Source organism: Trachypithecus francoisi, unplaced genomic scaffold, assembly GCF_009764315.1.
Source record: "Trachypithecus francoisi isolate TF-2019V2 unplaced genomic scaffold, Tfra_2.0 Lachesis_group3, whole genome shotgun sequence".
NCBI classification, from domain to species: domain Eukaryota; kingdom Metazoa; phylum Chordata; class Mammalia; order Primates; family Cercopithecidae; genus Trachypithecus; species Trachypithecus francoisi.
In genome coordinates, this window is record NW_022681468.1 from 28,339,269 (window position 1) to 28,362,025 (window position 22,757).

Here is a 22,757-nt window from a genome sequence, read left to right on the forward strand (position 1 = left end):
TCTCGCTTGGTCGCCAGGCTGGAGTGCAGTGGTACAATCTCGGCACACTGCAACCTCTGCCTCCCTGGTTCAAGCGATTCTCCTGCCTCAGCCTCCTGAGTAGCTGGGACTACAGGTGTGCACCACCACACCTGGCTAGTTTTCGTATTTTTAATAGAGACAGGGTTTCACCATGTTGGCCAGGATGGTCTCGATCTCTTGACCTCATAATCCACCTGCCTCGGCCTCCCAAAGTGCTGGGATTACAGGTGTGAGACCCCATACCCAGCCAGCCCTGTTTTCTTTAGTAGTGTTCCAGGTCACCCTGGAGTTCAGTTCACCATGATGGCTGCCAACTCTGTTGTTCTTTTGCAATTTAAAAATAAATTCTAAGCTAGAACTATATTTATTAAGTGTCTTTAAATACATTCCTGCCAGATGAATAAAATTCAGCAATGAACTTGATTCATCCAAAGACCTTGATTTGCACATTTTCTAATATATGTTTATTGATAGTAACTAGAGAGGAATTTATGGTGTGGTATTCTTGGAGGATTTGGAAAGCAGGGGTAGTAGGATTTGTAATGAATAATAATGAATATATCATAGATATGAGGAAAGATAAAGTATTTAAAAAAGAGAAGTTAAGAAAGGGAGAAAGAACAGCTGATTAGAAAATTGTTTTTGCTTCTTGGTAGGAAATACTCGGCATGGAACTGGGGCATAGTCTCTGACAAAAGGGCCAGGAAGCGAAGTCAAAAGGAAGAAGGCTAGAAGAAAACTGCTTTTTTTTCCCCTCAAGATCACCATTCTCTCTCACAGCCCATTGTTTTCTCTTGATACTGGAAGATCATCCTTCTTTTTCATGCTCTTGTCTCCATTAAAGAGTATCACAGAATGCCTTGGAAATAGCCATTTCCCAGAACAAACAACATTTTATGGCAGATGAACAGGAAAAAAAAATAGCCGATGTCATTCAGCATTTTACCCAAGTGACTTTTCAGAGGACAGGCATTCTAAAAAAGAATGACTGGAAAAGTTCACAAACTTATAATCCACCTTGATTCAAATTTAATTCAATATTTCCCTGCAAAGAGAAAAAAAAAAAGAAGTTCTGTTTTGAAAATTAAGCAAGGTACCCTATGACTTCTATTGAAATAACAGCAAGAGGTAAGGCTGAGGGAAAGCCTCCTCCCTCTCAAACCCAGGGTGCAAATACTCTCACGATTGAAAATCAGATAAGAGTAAGGACCTGCACACCTATCACAGAGACAACTTGAGATCCTGTAACAGGTCAAGCTATGAAATCTGGCATGGAGTCAATAAGACGAAGGGCTTAGAAGTTTGAATCACGTATACCCTTTCTCTCCAAACTTAATTGCATAGTCTTCTCAAACTTTTCCACTCAAATGCCAGTAATACCAGGGATGAAATGGAGAAGATACACACACAAAAAATGAAATGTCTTTGAATTCTTTTTTTTTTTCCTTAAAGATTTATGCTTATTTGTATTCTTCTGCATAATATATCAGTTTGGTTTCAATTTAAACTTTTATTATTAACTTTTATTAATTTATTATTATCCATATTAACAATTAAAATTAGCTTCAGAAAAAAAATGTACTATATTTACTTTGTGACTCTACCTAACCCTAGATACATGGTTACATTGTTTAGCTCTAAAGGTGTTAGATTAGTTTAAAAGACCCACGTGCATTTGTTTTTTCTAGTCAAACACTGTTCAACCAGTGAGCACTGTATTATTTCTCTGATACTAAATTTCCAACAAAATTAATGTTCTTAGTACGTTAAAGGTTTATTGTGAAAATATCAAAAATAATTTCCAAAATCTAATCTTGATTGTTTATGTAAGTATTGAATTGAAATCAGGTATATTCTTTCTATACTTTGTGATCAAAGCTGGGAATATAACTTTGCTGACATATTTTCCTCTCAATGCTGTTTTTGGTGGATGTAAATAGAAAATATTTTATCAGATTAAGAAAACCTGCTGTCGTCTGTGTCACTGTCTTCCCAACAGAGATAATCCTGGAAGTTGTCTTATGATGACTTTCCGTGGCTGATCATGTGAAATACATGGGATTGACTTCCTGAGAAAGTGTGGATAGAGCATCAAAAGCAAATCCTGACATCCTGATTAAATAACTGCCTCAGTTCCCTGTTCTCCAAATAAGTCTCTGAAGCTAGAAGGTGCTAGATGCAGCTTTGGATACAAGGCTTTCCACCTTCATGCTGAGTTTCCACCTTATTTGCTTCTGAAAACCAGTGCAAAAGGAAAAGAGAAAATATTTCCATAGAAATGCTATTAAAAATTTTTAAAGAAGACACAAATGACTATATAACAATTTATCTAATTCCATTGACATGAAATGTCCAAAAAAGGCACATTTATTGGAACAGAGCACACCAATAGTTACCTAGGATCATGGGTAGGAGCAGGCATTGGCTACAAATGAGCAGAAAGGAAATCTTGGGGATGATGGAAATGTTCTAAAATGTGGTTGTGGTGATGTTTGGACAACTTTATACGTTTAATGATAGTCTTTGAACTGTAGGTTTATGATGGGTAAATGTAGTGGTATGAAAATTATATCTCAATAAAATTGCTTTAAAAAAACAAACAAACCAAAAAAACAGGAACAGAAAACTCCAGGCTTTGGAGAGAAAGGATGTTTCAATTAGGCTCTTAATGATCTAAATATCAGGCAAATTTCTGGCCAATTAGAAATATTTAAACACAGAAAATAGGGCATTGCTTAAAATAACTGTAAGAGATGCCAAGACAAGGAAAAGCACTCTATTTAGTAAGCAGTTGCTTCTGTCGTTATTTTAAATTTCTTCTTTTTGTGTTAACTTAGATGGAAGATTTGCCCCCCAAAAAGTAGAATTGGGCTGTATTAGTTTGTCACGCCTATATCTTCCACCAAGAAAGAAGTTTAGCACCTATAAAAGACTTACTAGGATGGAATCAACAAGTAAACCAAATATAAAAGTTGAATTTTCTTTTTTGTTCCTACAGAAAGACCCTATTGAGGAAAGAATTTAAGAAATGATGAGATACTATGGAGAATCACATGTGCTAGATATTCAACTAATCCATTGTTTCTTCTTCTGGGTGCACTAGCCAACTACATTTCCCAACTTCCTTTGCATGTAGGATGGAGTCATGTCTAGCAAACAAAATATAGATAGAAGTGATGTTTGTTACTTCCAGGCAAGGCAATAAAACCTACTGCACAACCACCCAAGGTCTCTCTCTCTCTCTCTCTTCCCTATGGATACAGCCAGAACTAAAGAACTCCAAGGTGGTGGACCCATCTCATGGAAGGATCTTAGATCTCTGAATTACCTCTTTGAAGAGAGCTATCTGGGAAAATGGCCCAATAAGCACTGGACTTGGACTGAACAAGAAATAAACCCTTCTTTTGTTGAGCCATTATAATGTTGGGATTGCTTGTTAAAGTAGTTAGTATTAATAAGCTTAATATAATATGCTATAGTACTCAAAGCATATTTCTTCTTTTTTTCCTTTCATCATCTAGGCCTATTCTTTCTCTTGTGCCTATTCTTCCTATTTATCTTCATATTCCCCTTCTATGTTGACTCAAGTTAATGTTTACTTCTAAGGAAGAGGAAGAAATACATGAGTAGTTTTTATCCTGTGCCTTGTTAGGACCCTTGTTTAAGAACTAGGGTATCTGAATGGCATAAGGTGAAAATAATACTGCAATTCTTCATTTTGCAGAGACAGAGTGTGTCGCAAGTCTTTGGTTAAAGTGTTGCCTTGTCACCAATAGCAGTGATCTGCCCACCCTGCTAGAAGTTCCCAACAGCGATAAATACCAGGAAAGAAATGTCAGAGTTGGCAGCCACCTGTGGGTCAAGAACCGTGCTTTTATTTTCTAAGTGTTTGGTAGTGGAGAAGTGCATACTGGTTGCCCTAAAGCTTTTTGTTCACTCTCAGAGTTACCTCCCCAAAACAGTAAATCACCATTTCAACTTGATTTTTCATTATTTCATTATTCATGTACCCTTGCCTTCTTTTCTTCATATAGAGCAAATGCAAGGAAAGAAGAGAGGACCCGCCCTCACTTCAGAAACCACACCCCAAACCATACTCAGCCCTTCACCCTCACCCAGCCCCCCATTTTCTTAGCCCTAGATCCCCCCAACTCCATTGTTAAAAGAAAAAATAATTCAAATAAAAAACAGCTCATAAAACAGTAAACAAAATAAAGTCAGTTGTTTTTTTTTAAGAACAAAATGAAACTTGAGGGAAAACTTACTGGAGTTACAGTTTATCCTGATACAGTCTAGATGGGGAAAAATAAATGAAAGATGAAATTGCATCCTTCAAGGTAACAGCTGCAGACATCCAAAAACAATCAGTCCACCCTTCCGGGGACAGACACACGTAAGAAATGTGGCCATTTTATATATATACAGTATGTACAAGTTTAAGGGTGGGTGTATATGTACAGTATATTAGTAAAGTTGGATACATATATATATACACACACACACATATATATACACATATGTATAGAGATATATACTGGTATACATATATATCCACAGTAGACACCAAGCATGTTTTTTCTTTTTTTTTTTTTTTTTTTTTCAAAAAACGCTATTCATTTATATAAAGGATTTCAAACCTGGACTTTGAAATATTAATTTTGTTAAACTTGGAAAATTAGGCAATAATTCCCCCACCAAATGCAGGTTATATTCTATTTTCCCCTATAATTTATTTTCTTAAAATTCATTTTTAAAGTTGCATTAACACAATTTTTGTATTGGTATTCCAAAGATATATCACCAGTCTGACTCACTGTATCATTTTAAAACTCTGCCCATGAAGTTTCTCAGTGAAGTATTTAACCCTTTCTCTTTATCTAAAAACAAACTCCCTCCACCCTCTCCTTAGGTTGGGCCCCAAATGCTATAGAAATTTGCATAGGCAGACTTGCCGTCTTCCTTAGAGGTAAGGAAAGGGTTAACACCACCTGGTCATTTCCTGTCATAAAATGGCCACTTGCAAACAGCTAACCGCACAAACACCCATCCCAGATTTTAGAGAGGTGGGGTCGGGTGTAGGGTCAAAGGAGTTGTATGATGTTATCACAATGAATTGAGTTCTCTGATTGCTAGTGATTCAAAGGCTCCCAGATCAACCCCCTCACGCAGCCCATCTTTGTCTTCCTGCCTGAATGCTCAGACTGAATCAAGTGCCCTCAGCATTCAGGGAGAAGGCAAGACAGGCACGTGTGGAGGAGGTCTCGGCACCTTTGACATCTTGAGTATTTCACTCTGTGATTCTGCATCTTGAGGAGAGAAAATTTTGGGGTTTTGGTTTCACTTTTTTAAATGGGAAAGGGAGGGAAGAAAAGAGTGACCAACTGGCCAGAGCTAGTAATCAGACAAGGCATTCTGTGCCAGAGATCAGCATATCTGTCATTGTATCAATCTCTGCTTGGGAGTCATGGACACACAACATAGAAGTCCTTGAGTAGAATCAGTGGGCAGTAATAGAGGATTGGGCAGAAAAGGTCAGAGAAAGGTCTCAGGTTAGTTGTTACCAAGCTGCCCAGTTCAGCCTAAGGTTGGTTTACCATAGTGGAAATTCCAATAAGGATTTGTTTACTGTTGTACCCTAAAAGGTAGAAGCAAAATGATTTTTTTTTTAAAGGAAGAAAGGTAGAGGGGAAAATATAGTCACAAAGTACTCTTCTGCTTAAGGTTGACCCAATAGTTTTTAGAGGACTTGTGAAGGATGATGCCACCATTTGAATTCCCCAAAGTGAATCATTTTAAAGGAGCAAGAATAAAGGGGAGAATGAAGCTAAGTGAAATCTGGAGAGGAGTGATTTATAGCACCCAGTTATCCCGAGGAAGGAGGCAGAATGCTTATCTGTTCCCGAGAAGAACATCTCTTGAGAAAAATCTGGGTTTGGTTTCGTGCGGTTAGGTTTGTCATGTGTCGTCAACCGCAACAGAAAAGTGGGAGCAAACAGCCCTGGAGCAACCGGTACGATCACCAGACAGAGGAGGCCATGCCCCTGGTGAGGACTGGAAGGAGGGAGGGTAGGGAGGGAGGAACAGGTGATGGCTTCAGCTACTGACTGCACCTACCATCACCCAAAGATGGAGAAATGTCCCTTCCTGACATATTAAAGAGAGAGAGGAAACTGGTGTATGGGCATGCTTATGAGAGAGGAAGAGTGAGCCTGAAACAACAATTCCAAGGACTGTAAACAACAAATGAGTTTTGTCTTCGGCTTCTGTGTAGCTGAGGATTTTATTATTAGATGAGAAGCTGGCCTACTGAGAGGTGCTGGCTTGGGCTCATCTTTCTGGGTCACTCAAATGATTTCATGTAAAGTGGATGGGGTCTTTAAACCAATGTGAGGGCTTGGTGCTTTCAAGATGGCAGACACTTTGTTTATTTCACATCAATATGTGAAGAATTACTTTGCTATTTTACCTGAAGAATAAGTGGTTTGAGAAGGAAAATCTATCCCAAAGCCTTCTTGATAGGCTCTGAGGGGGTGTTCTTGTTACTGAATGTGTATGTGTATGTGTGTGTGTATATATATATGTGTGTGTGTGTGTGTGTGTGTGTGTACATGTGTATATAGACACTCATACACATACACATTTATATATGTGGGTTTTTTTGTTTTAATAAAAACATGAGTCAAAGAACTGAGTTGGAAGGGAAATTTCCTTTAAATCTACATTTGGTAGCAGCCAGACATTTTGCTTAAAAAAAGTCCACCTAAGTCTTGGCATATCTTTTGATGTGTGTGTGTTCGTATTTGTATGTTGCCTGTTTTAATTTTTTTTTTTAATTATGGTAAATGATAGAAAGTTTTTCTTTCTCTCTTTTTTTTTTTTTTTTTTTTTTTTTGAGACAGAATCTCACTCTATTGCCCAGGCTGGAGTGCAATGGTGAGATCTCGGCTCACTGCAACCTCCACCTCCTGTGTTCAAGCGATTCTCCTGCCTCAGCCTCCCGAGTAGCTGGGATCACAGGCCTGCACCACCACGCCTGGGTAATTTTTGTATTTTAGTAGAGATGAGGTTTCACCATGTTGGCCAGGCTGGCCTCCCGACCTCATGATCTGCTGCCTCGGCCTCCCAAAGTGCTGGGATTACAGGCGTAGGTGCCTATAATAACAGATTAAGGCGCCTGGCCAAGAAAGTTTTTCTCATTGTTGAGCTTTGGGTGGGGCATGGAAGAGGTAAATGTTTCTAAGAGCTGTGTGTCTTCAATAATGTACATGGCAAACAGTAGTAGCAAGTCCACATTTCCAGAGAGGGAACATCTGGAGAATTCAAATGCAATTAACCAAACTGCATGCCACTCCCTCAGAGTCTGCCATTGAAGAAGGGCTCCTGGCACTCTGCTAAGGATCTTTTAAAGGCTTTGTCCATATCAACTGTCTTTTCTCTAGTGCAGCTCAATTCAAACTGGGCACTGAGGAAAATGGAGATTCTTTGTGTGTGTGTTTCAAAGGTGACCATCGTGAAAACAATTGGAAGCCATTAAGACTGACACATCATTGACCCATAGTGCTGATCTGTGGAGGGAACAAATAACCCAGGCTGATCTAGCAGTTTAGAGACATGGGTTCTAGTTCTAACTCTGCCTCCAACTTTTTATGTAAGCTTTGAAAAGTCATATATTTCTCTCTGTGCTACACATCTGTAAAAGTAAGCATAAAAACACTTGCTTGATTTATCTCACAAAATTATCATGAGATTATCATTAATCTCATAAGATCATGAGATTAAAATAAGACAAGGTCTTTTTAATCTTTAAATACACTGTAATAACAAAATGTTATAGCTTATAATTCTGAAGGATCAAAATATGGTTGATCAGTAGTCAACCTCTCAGCTTTTTAAAAGTTGTGCTGAGTTATAGGATATTTCTCCTACCCATTAGCACCACATATGACTGCCTGCAGAAGACAAAGCCATTGGAAAACCATAGTCTCCTTGACATTTGGAAGATATGTTACATCAGGGAAATATATACTAGGCTTTTACATCATGAGTGCATATGTGTGATCAATTTGAAATAAACTAAAATATTATTAGTGCAGTGCATGGGCTAGAAAAAAAGACACAACTTGAATAGAGTGAAGGAGCACAGAGATCATCTGAAATTAGTTTTGGTGGAATGCATGCAAAGGCAAACTCTACTTGAGTTATCATCTGACTTTAGTTTTGGTGGAACGCATGCAAAGGCAAACTCTACTTGAGTTATCATCTGACTTTAGTTTTGGTGGAATGCATGCAAAGGCAAACTCTCCTTGAGTGATCATCTGACTTTAGTTTTAGTGGAATGCATGTGAAGGCAAACTTTACTTGGAGACATTTTCTTCTATAACTGAGAAAAAGGAAATATAAATTCATGACAAAGAAAAGAAAATATTTACAAAGGGGTATATTTTGGGGAGGGGACAGAAGGAAAACCTTTCAACAAGGCATAGATAGGAAGAGCTGCATCTACACAAGCGTAAGAGTTTAAGTTTAGCTTTCCATGTCAGGTTGGAAAGAAAGTTAAATAAATTCAAACCAGTTATTATGAAGAACCATATCCTTTGGGGTAGAAAAATTAACTATGGCTTCTGGACAAGCACAATGCTCTCTACAGAGGGGCTACTTCTCTTTTGCCTGAGACGGTTCAACTCAGCAGGAGCTAGATTGAAATTGCAACAACAACAACAACAACAAAAGCAAAGTCTATTGGAAAAGCACATCTCCCAGATTTTGGCTAGAGTTTAAAATACAAAAATAATGCTTCTAGGAATGCGTATGGGATCTATGACTAACTCAAGGTGCATGTGTGTGTGTGAGAGAGGATGAGAATCTGTACACTTATTTCCTTATTTCTCATACCCTTTTATTTCTACTCCCATTGACCCCAGTTTTTCCTTCTAAGATGTGAGAGCTGTCAAAGTTGACACTCTAATCTCAACTAAACAACATCTAATGGGGAAAAAATGTCTGTTGAATGACACAGTGTGCACTCCCTCAGGATCCCGTGCGGCTGAATCATTCTCATATGTTTGTCTCTCTCTGACTTTGAAATAGATCCAAAGATAAAAATTGTATTCATCATCTTTTTCAGTGAGCTAGTTAGGGGTTGGTATTTGGTTCTGTTTTTTTTATTTCTTCTGTTGTTTTTTCTGAGAAGGAGATAATCAGCTGCTGGCTGTTGGTTTTAGGTAACACACTCTTACATTGATTTAAGGTGGGGAGGATGTTGCAGGGATGGAAGGTAGTAGGGTCAGGGGTATGCCAGTCTCTGTAGGCTGCTCAGTACACTCTGTTCTCAAGGCTGTTTGCTATGCGGGCCGCAGGCTTTGGGCCTTTGAAGGGTTGAATACCATCTTTTGATTTACCATGGTTGATGACAGGGAGGATTGGAAACTCAGAAACACACGCACACAAAAAGATCCAGCAAAAGAAAAAATATATAACCTAAAATGACCAAACACACACATACACAAACAAAAGAAAAACCAAGAGACACACTGACAACAGAAGTCAAATGAAGTTGGACAAGAAAAAGGGCAAGTATTGTAAACACTGCAAACTAGAAGAAAAAAAAGACATAACTAAAGAAGTCACTGCTCAAAACAGTCCTTTGTGTCCCAGAGATTTTAGATTTATGGTGTAGGCATTTTCCAAGTATGTCCAGTTGACCTGACAGTAGATAAGATTGGAATGGATTCAAAAACCCCACCTTCCCACCAGGACATCTAGGCGTATATATGATCTCACATCTGGTACATTTATTCATCATTTTTTCTCCATGGCTCTGACAAACCATTTCACTGAAATCTTTATAAGGTATCACTATATTCAAACATATGCTACATACCCAAATAAATTCACTAGCTTAGAAAGTTTGGACCCAGCTATCTCACTAATCTTATCAATGCTGGGTATTGACTTTCTGCCGATTAGAAACAGCAGAAATGGAGAGGTTTTTTCTTCTTGCCAAAAACCAAGAGGACCCCAATCTCTATAGAATATCAATTAGAATTCAGTAAAGGTCAATAGCAGAAGAGAATATGAGGCCATAAAAAGGAAAATTTCCAAAGATTCTGTTATAGGTAATTACAACGAAAGAGAAAATCCTATTCCGATAAAGCTACAACTTTGAAGTCACAATTTTTCAACTCTGAGGTAAAATAGATATGTGTTATATGAGGAGAAGAGAGTTATTAGTGAGTGACAGTATGAGGTAACAATCTTTGCACAAGGGGATGCTGAGTGATGGTTAAGAATCTCAAGAAGAAAAATTGGTATAGGTATCAGGAGCCACATTTTCCTTCCACGTGTCACAGACTCACTCTCAACTTAGGGCATTATTTTCCAAGGGAACAACAATCTATTTGTCCTCCCTCTAGGAGAAAGTCAAAGGAGATATGAGTGTCATCAAGGCCACCAGAATTCTCCATTTGCATAGTAACTGTGGGGCAAGTACACAATGTACTTCTCACCTTACCCACATAGTTTAATTTCCTACAACCCCACCGTCCACATTTTGCCTCCACTTCCTGCCCTGTCCCTGTCCTGAGCTTTGACTGTTTTGAGTGGTGACGGAGGAGTTGGACTTATGGAAATATGATTGATCAAAAGATGGACCAAAGTAGCGTGTTTTACACAAAGCTAAACGATTCCAAAAAACCAAGAAAGGAAACTTAGAAAACAAATAATCTAGTAAAGAAATCACCACTGTCAGAAACCAGAAATTGACATCAAAACCTCATGCAGAAACAAGGAGGTATTTGTTGCTGCTGGGTTTATCCTTGGTCTATTAAACAAGAGGTGAGCAGCTAACTTTCAAGAAACAAACAAAGAATTCAATCAAACCAATGAAAATAGGAAAAGAAAGGGAAGACAAGCCCAAACAGAGTGGCAGAGGGTACTTCATACGATACCTAAGTTAACCATGAGCTTGACACGCCCCCCATCCAGCTCCAGACGCAGGGTGTCGGCAGAGTCCCTGGAGGTCGTAGCCACCAGCAGCCCATAAGCTCGCTGGGACATGAAGCGGAAGGACACATCCTCTGCCTCAGTATGCATGACCATGGGCATGATGATCTTCATGTACATGCTACCATCATAACTCAGGATGGATGCCTCTGCCAAAGAAGAATGGAGAAGATCATTAGGATGACGGATGTAACAGTTGCCAAATACCCCTTTGCTTTCAGGCTAAGCAGAGTAGAGAGGGTACCAGATTTGTAGACTAATGACTTGTGTTTGATGAACCCTTGTTGTTGCCCCCTTTTTATCTATGTGACCCTGGGCAGATCACTTAAACTCTGAGGCTCTATTTCCTCACTTGTAAGGGGATTATGAATACACCGGTACCTGCCCTACCAGGTTCACAGACTTGTGAAGGATACCAAATTAAATAATGGATATGAAGATATTTTGAAAAAGTGAAAATGCCCCCACAAATAGTATTGTTTGCAATTCTGTATGCTATAGATAAAACACAAGTACATAAAGCAAAACTTAGAATCCCTGTATTCCATGAAGAATAGGAGGAGAGCAGCAGTTTATAACCACCAGAGCAGACAAATCGATATTGACCAGAGACCTTTTAAAGGAAGGAAAAAGTAACAGCACAGTCTGGCATCATAACATCCCCAGTGTCCAGCCATTGTAAGAGTTTGGCCCATTCAAAGAATATCTGATAGAAGCAGAGCTAGAACAATAACAGAAAGCTAATAACACCCTTGAAAAACTCATTTTATTTTATTCAAATAGGGAAAGAGGAAAACTCAATTATTATTATTTTTTTTTTTTGAGACAGAGTCTTACTTTGTTGACTAGGCTGAAGTGTAGCAGTGCTATCTTGGCTCACTGCAGCCTCTGCCTCCCTGGTTCAAGCAATTCTCCTGCGTCAGCCTACTGAGTAGCTGGGATTACAGGCACATGCCACCATGCCCAGCTGATTTTTGGGTATTTTGTAGAGATGGGGCTTCGCCATGTTGGTCAGGCTGGTCTTGAACTCCTGATCTCAAACAATCCACCTACCTTGGCCTCCCAAAGTGCTGGGATTACAGGCATGAGCCACTACGCCTGGCTGAAAACTCACTTTTATTTGATACCTTCCTCAGTCTAAGCACTTTGGTTAGGATCCCCTCCAGACCTCCCCTAACAATATGTTACCTCAATTAATGCTATAGTGTGATTCTATTATTCCTACTTTCAGACAAGAAAACCAAGACTCTTAAAGAGGTATGTTATCATCCTAAAGTCACACAGCCTCCCTGGATTTGACTCAGTATATCTGATACCAAGTCCAGGGGCTGTTATGAAATACTATGATGTTTGACATGTGAATTTGTTTAAACATTCACTAGGCAAATCTTTTTAGAAAACACAGGAAGAGAATATCATTCATATTCCTAGGAAGCAAACCGGTCATTGGGTTCAGTATCACTGAGTAGGTCTTTATTAATTATTTGCTGTTGTCAAATATTTGCTACCTACATGCACTATGGAGAATACAATGGTGAAACAAACAAGGTTCCTGTTCCAAAGGCAGATATAGAATGCACAAGTAACTGTACTAGAACATACAAGTGGTTAAATGACACAGGGAATAAATACAAAGCAAGTAACATTCACAGGAGGGGAGCTGAAGGAGGAAGGCGATTAAGGCAGATGGGATAGAGTCTGTGCTGGTCTTGGTGGATGGGTAGGGCTTGTAATGAAAGAAGCAATGGCACCATTTTCAACAGGTAGAGCAGGTAGTATCTCTACAGACATAAAGGAAAGAAAGAAGGAGGATGCTCAGATTATGACAAACTATTCAATTTAAGAGAAGCATCTGATGTGGTTTGGCTCTGTGTCCCCACCCAAATCTCATCTCAAATTGTAATTTTCATAATCCCCATGTGTCGAAGGAGGGGCCTAGTGGGAGATGATTGGATCATGGGGGTGGTTTCCCCCATGTTGTTCTCATGAGTTCTCACAATATCTGATGGTATTGTAAGTGTTTGACAGTTCCTTCCTTCACGTGCTCTTTTCTCTCCTGCCGCCTTGTGAAAAAGATGCCAGCTTCCCTTTCCATCTCAATTGTAAGTTTCCTGAGGCCTCCCAAGCCTTGCAGAACTGTGAGTAAATTAAACTTCTTTCCTTCATAAATTACCAATCTCATGTATTTCTTTTCCATTTTTTGAGATGGAGTCTCGCTCTGTCATCCAGGCTGGAGTGCAGTGGCGCGATCCCGGCTCACTACAAGCTCTGCCTCCTGGGTTCATGCCATTCTCCTGCTTCAGCCTCCCAAGTAGCTGGGACTACAGGTGCCTGCCACCACGCCCAGCTAATTTTTTTTTTTTTTTTTTTTTTTTTTTTTTTTTTTTAGTAGAGACGGGGTTTCACCGTGTTAGCCAGGATAGCCTCAATCTCATGACCTCTTGATCCACTCACCTTGGCCTCCCAAAGTGCTGGGATTACAGGCGTGAGCCCACACGCCCGACCTCAAGTATGTCTTGACAGCAGTGTGAAAACAGGTTAATACAGCATCAGACAAGTATTTTTTAAAATGGTTATTATGTAAGGTAGTTTGAGACCAGAATAAAATCAAAGGACTTGGGTATCTACTGGAAAGTAAGTAAATGGTTTTAGATTATGAGATACAATAATGTATACTTCTGTGCTTACTGATTGCCAGGCACAATTCTAGGTGATAGACGTAACAGTGAACAAAAGAGAAAAACACCCCTACCCTCATATCTAGAAAGAATTGAAACAGGGAGAAACAAGAGTCAGGCAGACCACATGCAAAGGTCCCAAAATACTGTGTTATTATCATACCCTTACCCTGTTTAGATACCACACAAAAGATCCATGAAAAGTAATATAAATGTACTTATGATATGCCTGAAAATCAGCCATCTCCCAGGTAAAACTCATAACATGCTAATAGCTGCACATTACAATTTGCAAACTGTAAAGGGATTACAGATAAAAGTGTGACAATTGCAAACATCATTACAATAAGACATGTTATGAAGATCTCTTCTTAGGTTGGAAGCAATCTCAATTTAACACATGATCCAGATGTGAAACAAAACAAAACAAATCTTTTATCTCCTGGAAGGGCAGAATCAAAAGAAGATCAATAATGATACCTAAAATTGAGCATTTACTATTTGCGTGGGGCTTTCTAGGACTTTATATGCATTAAGAAGTCATTTAATCTTCAAGAACACCATGAAGCACAATCACATTTTCTAGATATCAAGTAACATGTCTAATAAATGGCAGAGCTGGGAGTTGCATGCAGGCAGTCTGATTCTCCCAGTTGTATACTTAACAGTCCTACCAAATTGTCATAGAGCTATGCCCGGAGCACACCCATGTTTCCAAGCACCAAAGCGCATCCATAACGCTTCATGATAGAAGTTTTTGTGTGTGTACGTGCACGCATATACAAACATGCCATTCATTAAAGTCATACATTATAAATATACAAAATTATATAAACATATATATATATTTCTAAACATATTGCTCTATATGAATATGCAGTGCTGTGTAATTGTGAGCACCATTAATCATTAGTATGTACCTACTTCTACATACAAACACACTCTTCTTTAAGAGATATTAGGATATGAAGTGAGCCATCAAATGGTTGCTTTGATGCATCCCACTGAAATACATTTCAAAATCAATGGCTGCTTTTTTCCTCTAGATATGTGTAGGGCCAAAACATACATATAAATTAATGCATCCTTATATCAATATTGGTAGCGTCAGAGAATAAATATCAGCTGAGCATGTAGTTAAACAACTAATGATACAAAATAAAGTGTGTATCTCAATGTGTATCTTTGTGTGCATTTCTGTGAATGTGTTCTATAAGTAATATCTTTAAGAGGAGAATGATGAAGCAGTAAATGTAATATAGGAGTCAATTGAAACAAAATGTTATATGGATTCATATTAATTTTTTAAAAAATTTTAAACACAAGGAGAGCCATAAATAGAATATTAATTTTAGGGAAAAAATGAGCCTGATAAGAGAACATTATTCAATCTTAAATCAATCAGATTATTGAGTATTGAGAGACCACATCACGGGATGCCCACCTAATGGCACTTAAATAGTTATTCTATCTTGTTCCTCTTTTTCTCTTTTATTATCTCCTTTGGTCTCAAGTGAATACTTCCAAGCATACTATTTTAATTCTTTTAATAATTTTTTGGTTGCTCTAGGGCTTACAATATACATGTTAATTTACCAGAATCTACTTATCTTTATACTAATTCAATTCCAGTAAGACATAGAAAGTTTACTCATAGATATAGCTCTCTTCCCTTCCACTCTTTTTGTTCTCTTATTCGCGTGTCCATATATATTACAAACCAAATGATACACTGTCATAATTCCTTTATTAAAACTTATATCTTTATTTTTTTTGAGACAGAGTTTCACTCTTGTCGTCTGGACTGTCTTGCAGTGGCGTGATATCAGCTCACTGCAACCTCTGCCTTCCTGGTTCGAGATTCTCCTGCCTCAGCCTCCCGAGTCGCTGGGATTACAAGTGCCTGCTACCACGCCCAGTAAATTTTTGTATTTTTAGTAGAGACAGGGTTTCGCCATGTTGGCCAGGCTGGTCTCGAACTCCTGACTTTCAGGAGTTCGAGATCCACCCACCTCGGCCTCCCAAAGTGCTGGGATTACAGGTATGAGCCACTCTGCCCAGCCAACTTACGTCTCTTTTAAGAAGAGAAAAAAAAAAGAGAGAGCTCAAATATATAGACTTTTTAAATAAAGCTTATTATTTATCATCTTTGACTCTCTTCATTTCTTCCTGTGTATTCTACTTACCACCTTCTGTCACTTCCTTTTTCCAGTAGAGCTTCATTCATGTTTTATTGTCAAATATATTACAATTCTATATCTTATAGGCACAATACTATTTTATAGATACTATTTATGTGATTGCTTTTAGAATTAGATAAGAAAAAATGTATAATTATACTGTGTTTTGTCATTACCTGCCTAATTACCTTTACAGAGCCCTTTATTATTTTTTTAATGTAAATTCAAATTACTGTCTGCTGTCACTTTCTTTCAGCCTTTAGTTCTTTTAGCAGTTCTTGTACGGTAAGTGTGCTAGTAACGAATTTTCTGTTTTTGTTTATCTAGGACTATGTGAATTTTATCTTCATTTTTGAAGCACAGTTTTGCTGGATATAGAATTCTTGACTGGAGACAGTTACTTTTCTTTCAGCCCTTTGAATTCCATCCCCACTGCCTTTGGCATCCTTTGTTTCTGAAGAGATGTCAGCTCTGTTAATCTTACTGTGGTGCCCTTGTAAATGATGAGTCATTTTTTTTCTCTTGCTGCTTTCCAGGTTTCCTCTTTATCTTTGGCTTTCAACATTTTTATTGTAATGCGTCTGGATGTGGATCTTTTTGTGTTTATTTTATGCAGAATCCACTGAGCTTCTTGTCTGTGTAAATAAGTGTTTTTCATTAAAATTGAAAAGTTCTCTCCCGTAATTCTTTTAGTATTTTTTCAGTCCCTTTCTCTCTCTCCTTTTCTTTGGTTGTCCTACTAGACATCGGTTGGTACACTTAATGGTGCCCATATTTCTTCAAGGCTTCGTTCATTTATTTTCATTAATTTTTCTTTCCACCTAGATTTCAGAGGATGTATAGAAATGGCTGGATGTCTAGGCAGAGATGGGCTCCAGGGGCAGAGCCCTCATGGACAGCCTCTTCTAGGGCAGTGCCAAAGGGAAATGTGGGGTGTGAGTCCCCACACAGGGTCCCCACTGGGGCACTGCCTAGTGGAGCTGTGAGAAGAAGGCCACATCCTCCAGACCCCAGAATGGTAAATCCACCGACAGCTTGCACTGTGTACCTAGAAAAGTCACACACACTCAAAACCAGCCCATGAAAGCAGCCAGGAGGGGAGTTGTACCCTGCAAAGCCACAGGGGTGGAGCTGCCCAAGACCATGGGAACCCACCTCTTGCACTGGCATTATCTGGATGTGAGACATGGAGTCAAAGGAGATCATTTTGGAACTTTAAGGTTTAATGACCAAGTTACTGGATTTAGGACTTGAATGGAGCCTGTAGCCCCTTTGTTATGGCCAATTTCTCCCCTTTGGAATGGCTATATTTACCCAATGCCTGTACCCTGATTGTATTTAGGAAGTAACTAACTTGTTTTTGATTTTATAGGCTCATAGGCAGAAAAGACTTGCCTTGGCTCAGATGAGACTTTGGACTGTGGACTTTTGAGTTAATGCTGAAATAAATTAAGACTTTGGAGGACTGTTGGGAAAGCATGATTGGTTTTGAAATGTGAGGACATAAGATTTGGGAGGGGCCAGGGTGGAATGATATGGTTTAGCTGTGTTTCTACTCAAATGTCATCTTGAATTGTAGCTGTCATAATTCCCACATCTTGTGGAAGGGACCTGGTGGGAGATATTTGAATCATGGGGGGCAGTTTCCCCCCTACTCTACTCATCATACTGCATAAGTCTCACAAGATCTGATGGCTTTATAAGAGGAAACCCCTTTTGCCTGGCTCTCATTTCCTCTCTTGTCTTCCACCATGTAAGAGGTGCCTTTCACCTTCCAACATGATTGTGAGGCATCCCAGTCACATGGAATTGTGAGTTCATTAAACCTCTTTTTCTTTATAAATCACCCAGTCTTGGGTATGTCTTTATCAGCAGTGTGAGAACAGACTAATACAATTATTCTATCTTATGCCAACTCTAATCTACCTTTGAGCTCCTCTAGTGAATTTTTCATTTAGGTTTTTGTGCTTTTCAATTCTAAAATTTCTATTGGAAGATAGATAAATGAATAGATATATACAATATATATTACAATTTTTATTATTTTATTATCTACTTAATTGTTCTTATTTTCCTTTAATTCTTTAAGCATAATTTCCTTTAGTTGTTCAAACATATTTATAATAGTTACTTGTATTCTTTGTCTATTAAGTCCAATATATAAGCCTGCTCAAAGGCAGTTTCTATTGCCTGCATTTATTTCTGTGTATGGGTAACATTTCCTATTTATTTGCATTCTCATAATTTTTTGTTGAAAGCTGGACATTTTAGATAATTCATGGCAACAAGTCTAGACACTAACCCTGTTACCTCTAGGTTTATTTCTAAGTGTTTGTTTGTTCATATGTTCATTTATTTAGTGATTTGATAGAGATAATTCTGCGACTTGTATTTTCTCAGTAAACGACTCTGGTCTCCCCCCACAGAAAGGTTCCCCTATCTTTTGGCTTGCCTTCCTGTGAGTACTGTCCCTGTATCAATATAAGTAACTTATTGATCAAATATTGTACTTAAGCCCCCTTGGTCAGTTAGATTTTTTCCCTTTGTCTGTTGGACATGTGTGACTTAGAGACTGCTTTGAGGAAGTTTATGATCTTGCCTCATGTTCAGCCAAGGACTGTTAGCTTAGAAATTACCCTCCCATCACTCTTGAGAAGTTTCAGCCTTCAGAATAAACACAGTCTTCCAGACCACCAAGAACGAATGACTCTGTTTTTAAGTTTGTTTTCCTAGGAACAGCACCTGGGTAAGAGTAGCTTATTGTTCAGCCAGTATTGGTTGAGAGATGGTATCTAAGCCTTCTGAACCAATAAGACACTTACTCCTGGATGATGCATCTCTGTCTGGCTTGAGAATGCTTTTAAATCTGCCCTCTTACTCTAATTACCTCTGAATGGTGTAGCCTTGCAAATATGTACAACTTTCCAGACCCTCAGGGATAAGTGTGATCCCCAGAGGGCTCTTCAGGGCTTTCTCATTTCCTGATTCTGTCTACTCAACTTCTGACTACTTTACCAGTTTGCTCTTTGCTACTGGTATCATAGAGTTGCCTGCTCTCTATAAGCTGCTTGCCATCGAGATCTCCATTGTTTAAGAAAACCCTTAGCCATGAACTTCTCTAACTTCTGTTTCAGATAGTCAGTGACTCCAGGCAGAGTGTAAACTCTTATTGTTACAGTCTGAATCTATCCCCGGGCAGAATTTCTGTGCCATTACAGCCCAGTTGGTTGCACAAGTAGTGGCCCACTTCCACCCGGGTGATACTACCACTGTATAAGTGGGCAGCTGGGAAAGATGGTAGACTCAGGCCTTTTCAGCTTGCCCTTCCCAGCATGGAACCTCTCCCCTGTGAGCAAGGTGAGGAAGAGGCAATTGGACACCCATTAATATTGGTCTGCCACAATTGGGATAGAGCTTATACCCTATAAATGGGGGCTGGATAAAAGAAGTGAGCCCAATGTTCTTGGCTATGCCTACCCAGAATGCTGCTTCTGTGACATGGATCTGGGGAAAATGAGAGGCACCAGTAGCCTGCCCCTTCTGGGGTTAAACTGTAGCCCTAGACTGGTAACTGGCAGGTAAGGAAGCTCTTGTCCTTTTGGCTTCCAAAACAAGGAGCAGGGCTGAGGTAGGGGATGGGAGCAGGTTACGGTTTAAATGTCACACCTCCCATATTTCTAATTGATATTTAATAGATGTCTTGAATAAATGTTTTTCCGTTTGCTGTGTGTCCTTATGACAATTTTTTAAATGTGTGTCTTAGCTTCTTTTGTGTGTGTGTGTTTTAATAATTTTCACCAGGTAAATGATTGTTTCACAGAGAAGGCCTACTAAGCTCCTTTCCCACCCATTCCAGAGTTCCTCTATTTTTGGCTATTAAAAATATTTCACATACCTTTCTTCATAAAATTTTTCTTAGGCCTAAATGGTACATATTTGTATTTGTCATAGTAAGCCCATTTCTATTTCTTGAGGTTATAAGTAATTAATTTTATTTAATCATTGTGCCATTTTAAAACACATTTTAGTACCAATTTTTGTTTTCACTGTCTGATAGTTTACTTATTATGTGATTGCTTTTCAATCTCATAATCAATGACTTCTCTCTAAATTTCCATCTTCTGACCAGTAAGGGGAAAAGCTACCTCCCCACTGGCATTCAGAGGCTCCTCCAAATAAAGGAAGGGATTGGCACTGGAAAATTGAGCTATATGATAACACTTAGAATGGAAAAAGTTTTCTGTAAAATTATTGTGTTAAAGAAGCAATCCAGGGAGAAAGAAAATCATAGTATTCACTTTTTTTAATGCATGTTTCTTTTATGTATAAGATGCTTAAATTCCCTTAAAAATAAAAGCCACTCTTCCCCGTCTATGTTAAACTTGTCTCAGAGAGTTATGATTTCCTCAGTCTTTCATTATCATCCTCCCTTTTCAAAGAAAAATCAAGTATCAAATTAAGAACTTTTTTCCTTTTTTGAGACAGGGTCTTGCTCTGTTACACAGGCTGGAGTGCAGTGGCACAATCATAGCTCACTTAACCTTGAATTCCTGGGCTCAAATAATTCTCTCACCTCAGCCTCCCAAGTAGCTAGGACTACAGGAGCACCACCACACCTGGCTACCTTTGGGTTTGTTTTTGTAAAGATAGGGTTTTGCCTTGTTGCCAAGGCTGTTATCTAACACCTGGATTCAAGTGATTCTCCCACCTTGGCCTCCCAAAGTGCTGGGATTACAGATGTGAGTCCCTGCATCCAGCCAGAGATTTTATTTTTTTTTAATAGTACATGTTCATCATTTTAAAATATAAGAGATGTAGACATAAAGAAAAAAAATTAAGCTTTTCAAATCATGCCACCATCATTAACAGTAGAGAGGCATATTTCTACATACTTTTCTAAGTGCATGCATATATATATATATATACACACACACACATATACACACACACACACACACACGTGCAAATAGAAGAATAAATAGACAAACTCTTTAGAGAAAAATCTATATGTGCTACTTTAATTAAAGTAAACTTTAATATTACATGAATTAGCAAAAGAAAAAACTCCGAATTTCAACTATTTTTTTATGAGGTACTACCTTCCAAGATAACTCACTAAAATTTACAAAAGATCTTATTAAACACATAAAAAGATTGGCGTTATTATTTGTTTCTGTTTTTTGTTTTTTGAAATAGTCTTGCTCTGTCGCTCTGTTACCCAGGTGGGAGGGCAGTGGCGCAATCTTGGCTCACTGCAACCTTTGCATCCCAGGTTCAAGCAATTCTTGAGCCTCAGCCTCCTGAGTAGCTCAAACTACAGGCACATGCCACCACACCCAGCTAATTTTTGTATTTTTAGTAGAGACGGGGTTTCCCATGTTGACCAGGCTGGTCTTGAACTCCTGACCTCTCAGGTGACCCACCCTCCTCGGCCTCCCAAAGTGTTGGGATTACAGGTGTGAGCCACCATGCCCAGCCTAATGTTATTATTTGAACTCCCTCCTGCAAATTTACCCAGTAAAACTGCCTTCTTCCTATGAAAAATGAGAACATTATTCTTTGACATTTTCTCCTTCATCTATGATTTTTTGCTATTTTGATCACATATTGTTGTAAGAAAGGGTTAACTCAAAAGATCTGAGTTGTTCAAACTGTGCGTTCCCAAGAAAGGCCTATTTGTATGACTGGCCCTTCATCAGCTCCTGTGTATAGAGCTCATGGAATTTCTGAGTAATAAGAGTATTTTTGCAAGCCTAGGGCCTTGAATCAGACTGTACCAGTTGGTCTAGATAGCTTATGCTAAGCATATAATTTATGAGGAACACTTGCTTTCCCTCTGGGGGTCTGGAGCCTCGGTAACTAAGTCAGTCATGCAAGCATCGTATGCCTATGTGACTGAACCCCAGTAAAAACCTGGACTCCAGGGTTGCTTCCCTGGTTGACAACACTTCGTGTGTCTTGCCACACATCATTGCTGTAGAAATTAGGCACATCCTTTGTGATTCAACTGAGAGGACTCTTGGAAACCTGTGCCTGCTTTCCTCCAGACTTTGCCCACATGTGCCTTTTTCCATTGCTGATTTTACTCTGTAACTTTTGCTGTAATAAACCATACTCATAAATATTCTAATTTCTGGGTCCTATGAGTCCTTCTAGAGGATGATGCAGATTGAGGGTGGTTTGGGGGACCTCTGACACATGTATACTTTGTTCTTTATTTATAATGTGTACCGTGTATTTCTTGTGTATTTAAATGCTGTCACTGTTCTCACCAAGCGTTTCCATTTCTGAGTAACTTTATTTCATCTTTTGAATGCTTGAATTTTATTGTAATGTCTTTTATTTTTGGGGGGGGGGTGTAGATTTATCAAGTTAAAAATAAGTTAGTTTACCCAGGTTGTTTTTTATTTTTGTGAGTATATAGTTAATGATTATGTAAATAATATAGGTGCACATATTTATGGCATACAGAGTCAGTTCTTTATATTAAGAAAAATTTCCAGTTTGATACCTTTGAGTAGTTTCTTTGTTGAAGTACCTAGGTTTTCTCTTTCAGGAATCTAATTATACCATCTGCCTTCTTTATATCTCAGTTTCTCTATGATGAATTTAATCTCTGGCTTTTTCATCAGCATTAAGTGTGATGATCTCCAGCACTTTCCCTCTGGCAATATTTCAGTTTTTAGCCATATCTTTTCCACCCCTTGTTGTTGCTAATTATTTCAAGTTATGTGATCACATTGTTATGGTTTTTTTTTTTTTTTTTTTTTTTTTTTTTTGCCTTTAGTCTACGATCTCCCTTTTCCTTTCAGATAACGTTTTTTTTTTCTTGTGGCATTAATTCAATTTTTCTTAAGTCATTCAATAATGCAAATTG

At 38.6% G+C, this 22,757-nt stretch overlaps 1 protein-coding gene across 1 annotated transcript in view; it reads right to left on the reverse strand.

Moving 5' to 3' along the window:
- The window catches only part of LOC117069250 (neurexin-3-beta), a 1,234,533-nt gene that overhangs the window by 1,057,838 nt on the left and 153,938 nt on the right, over positions 1-22,757 (reverse strand). The window contains exons 5-6 of the mRNA XM_033187257.1: positions 10,968-11,171; positions 4,287-4,313 (exon numbers count right to left, since the gene is read on the reverse strand). Coding sequence (XP_033043148.1) covers positions 4,287-4,313; positions 10,968-11,171 — 231 coding nt within the window. The remainder of the gene's footprint in view (positions 1-4,286; positions 4,314-10,967; positions 11,172-22,757) is intronic.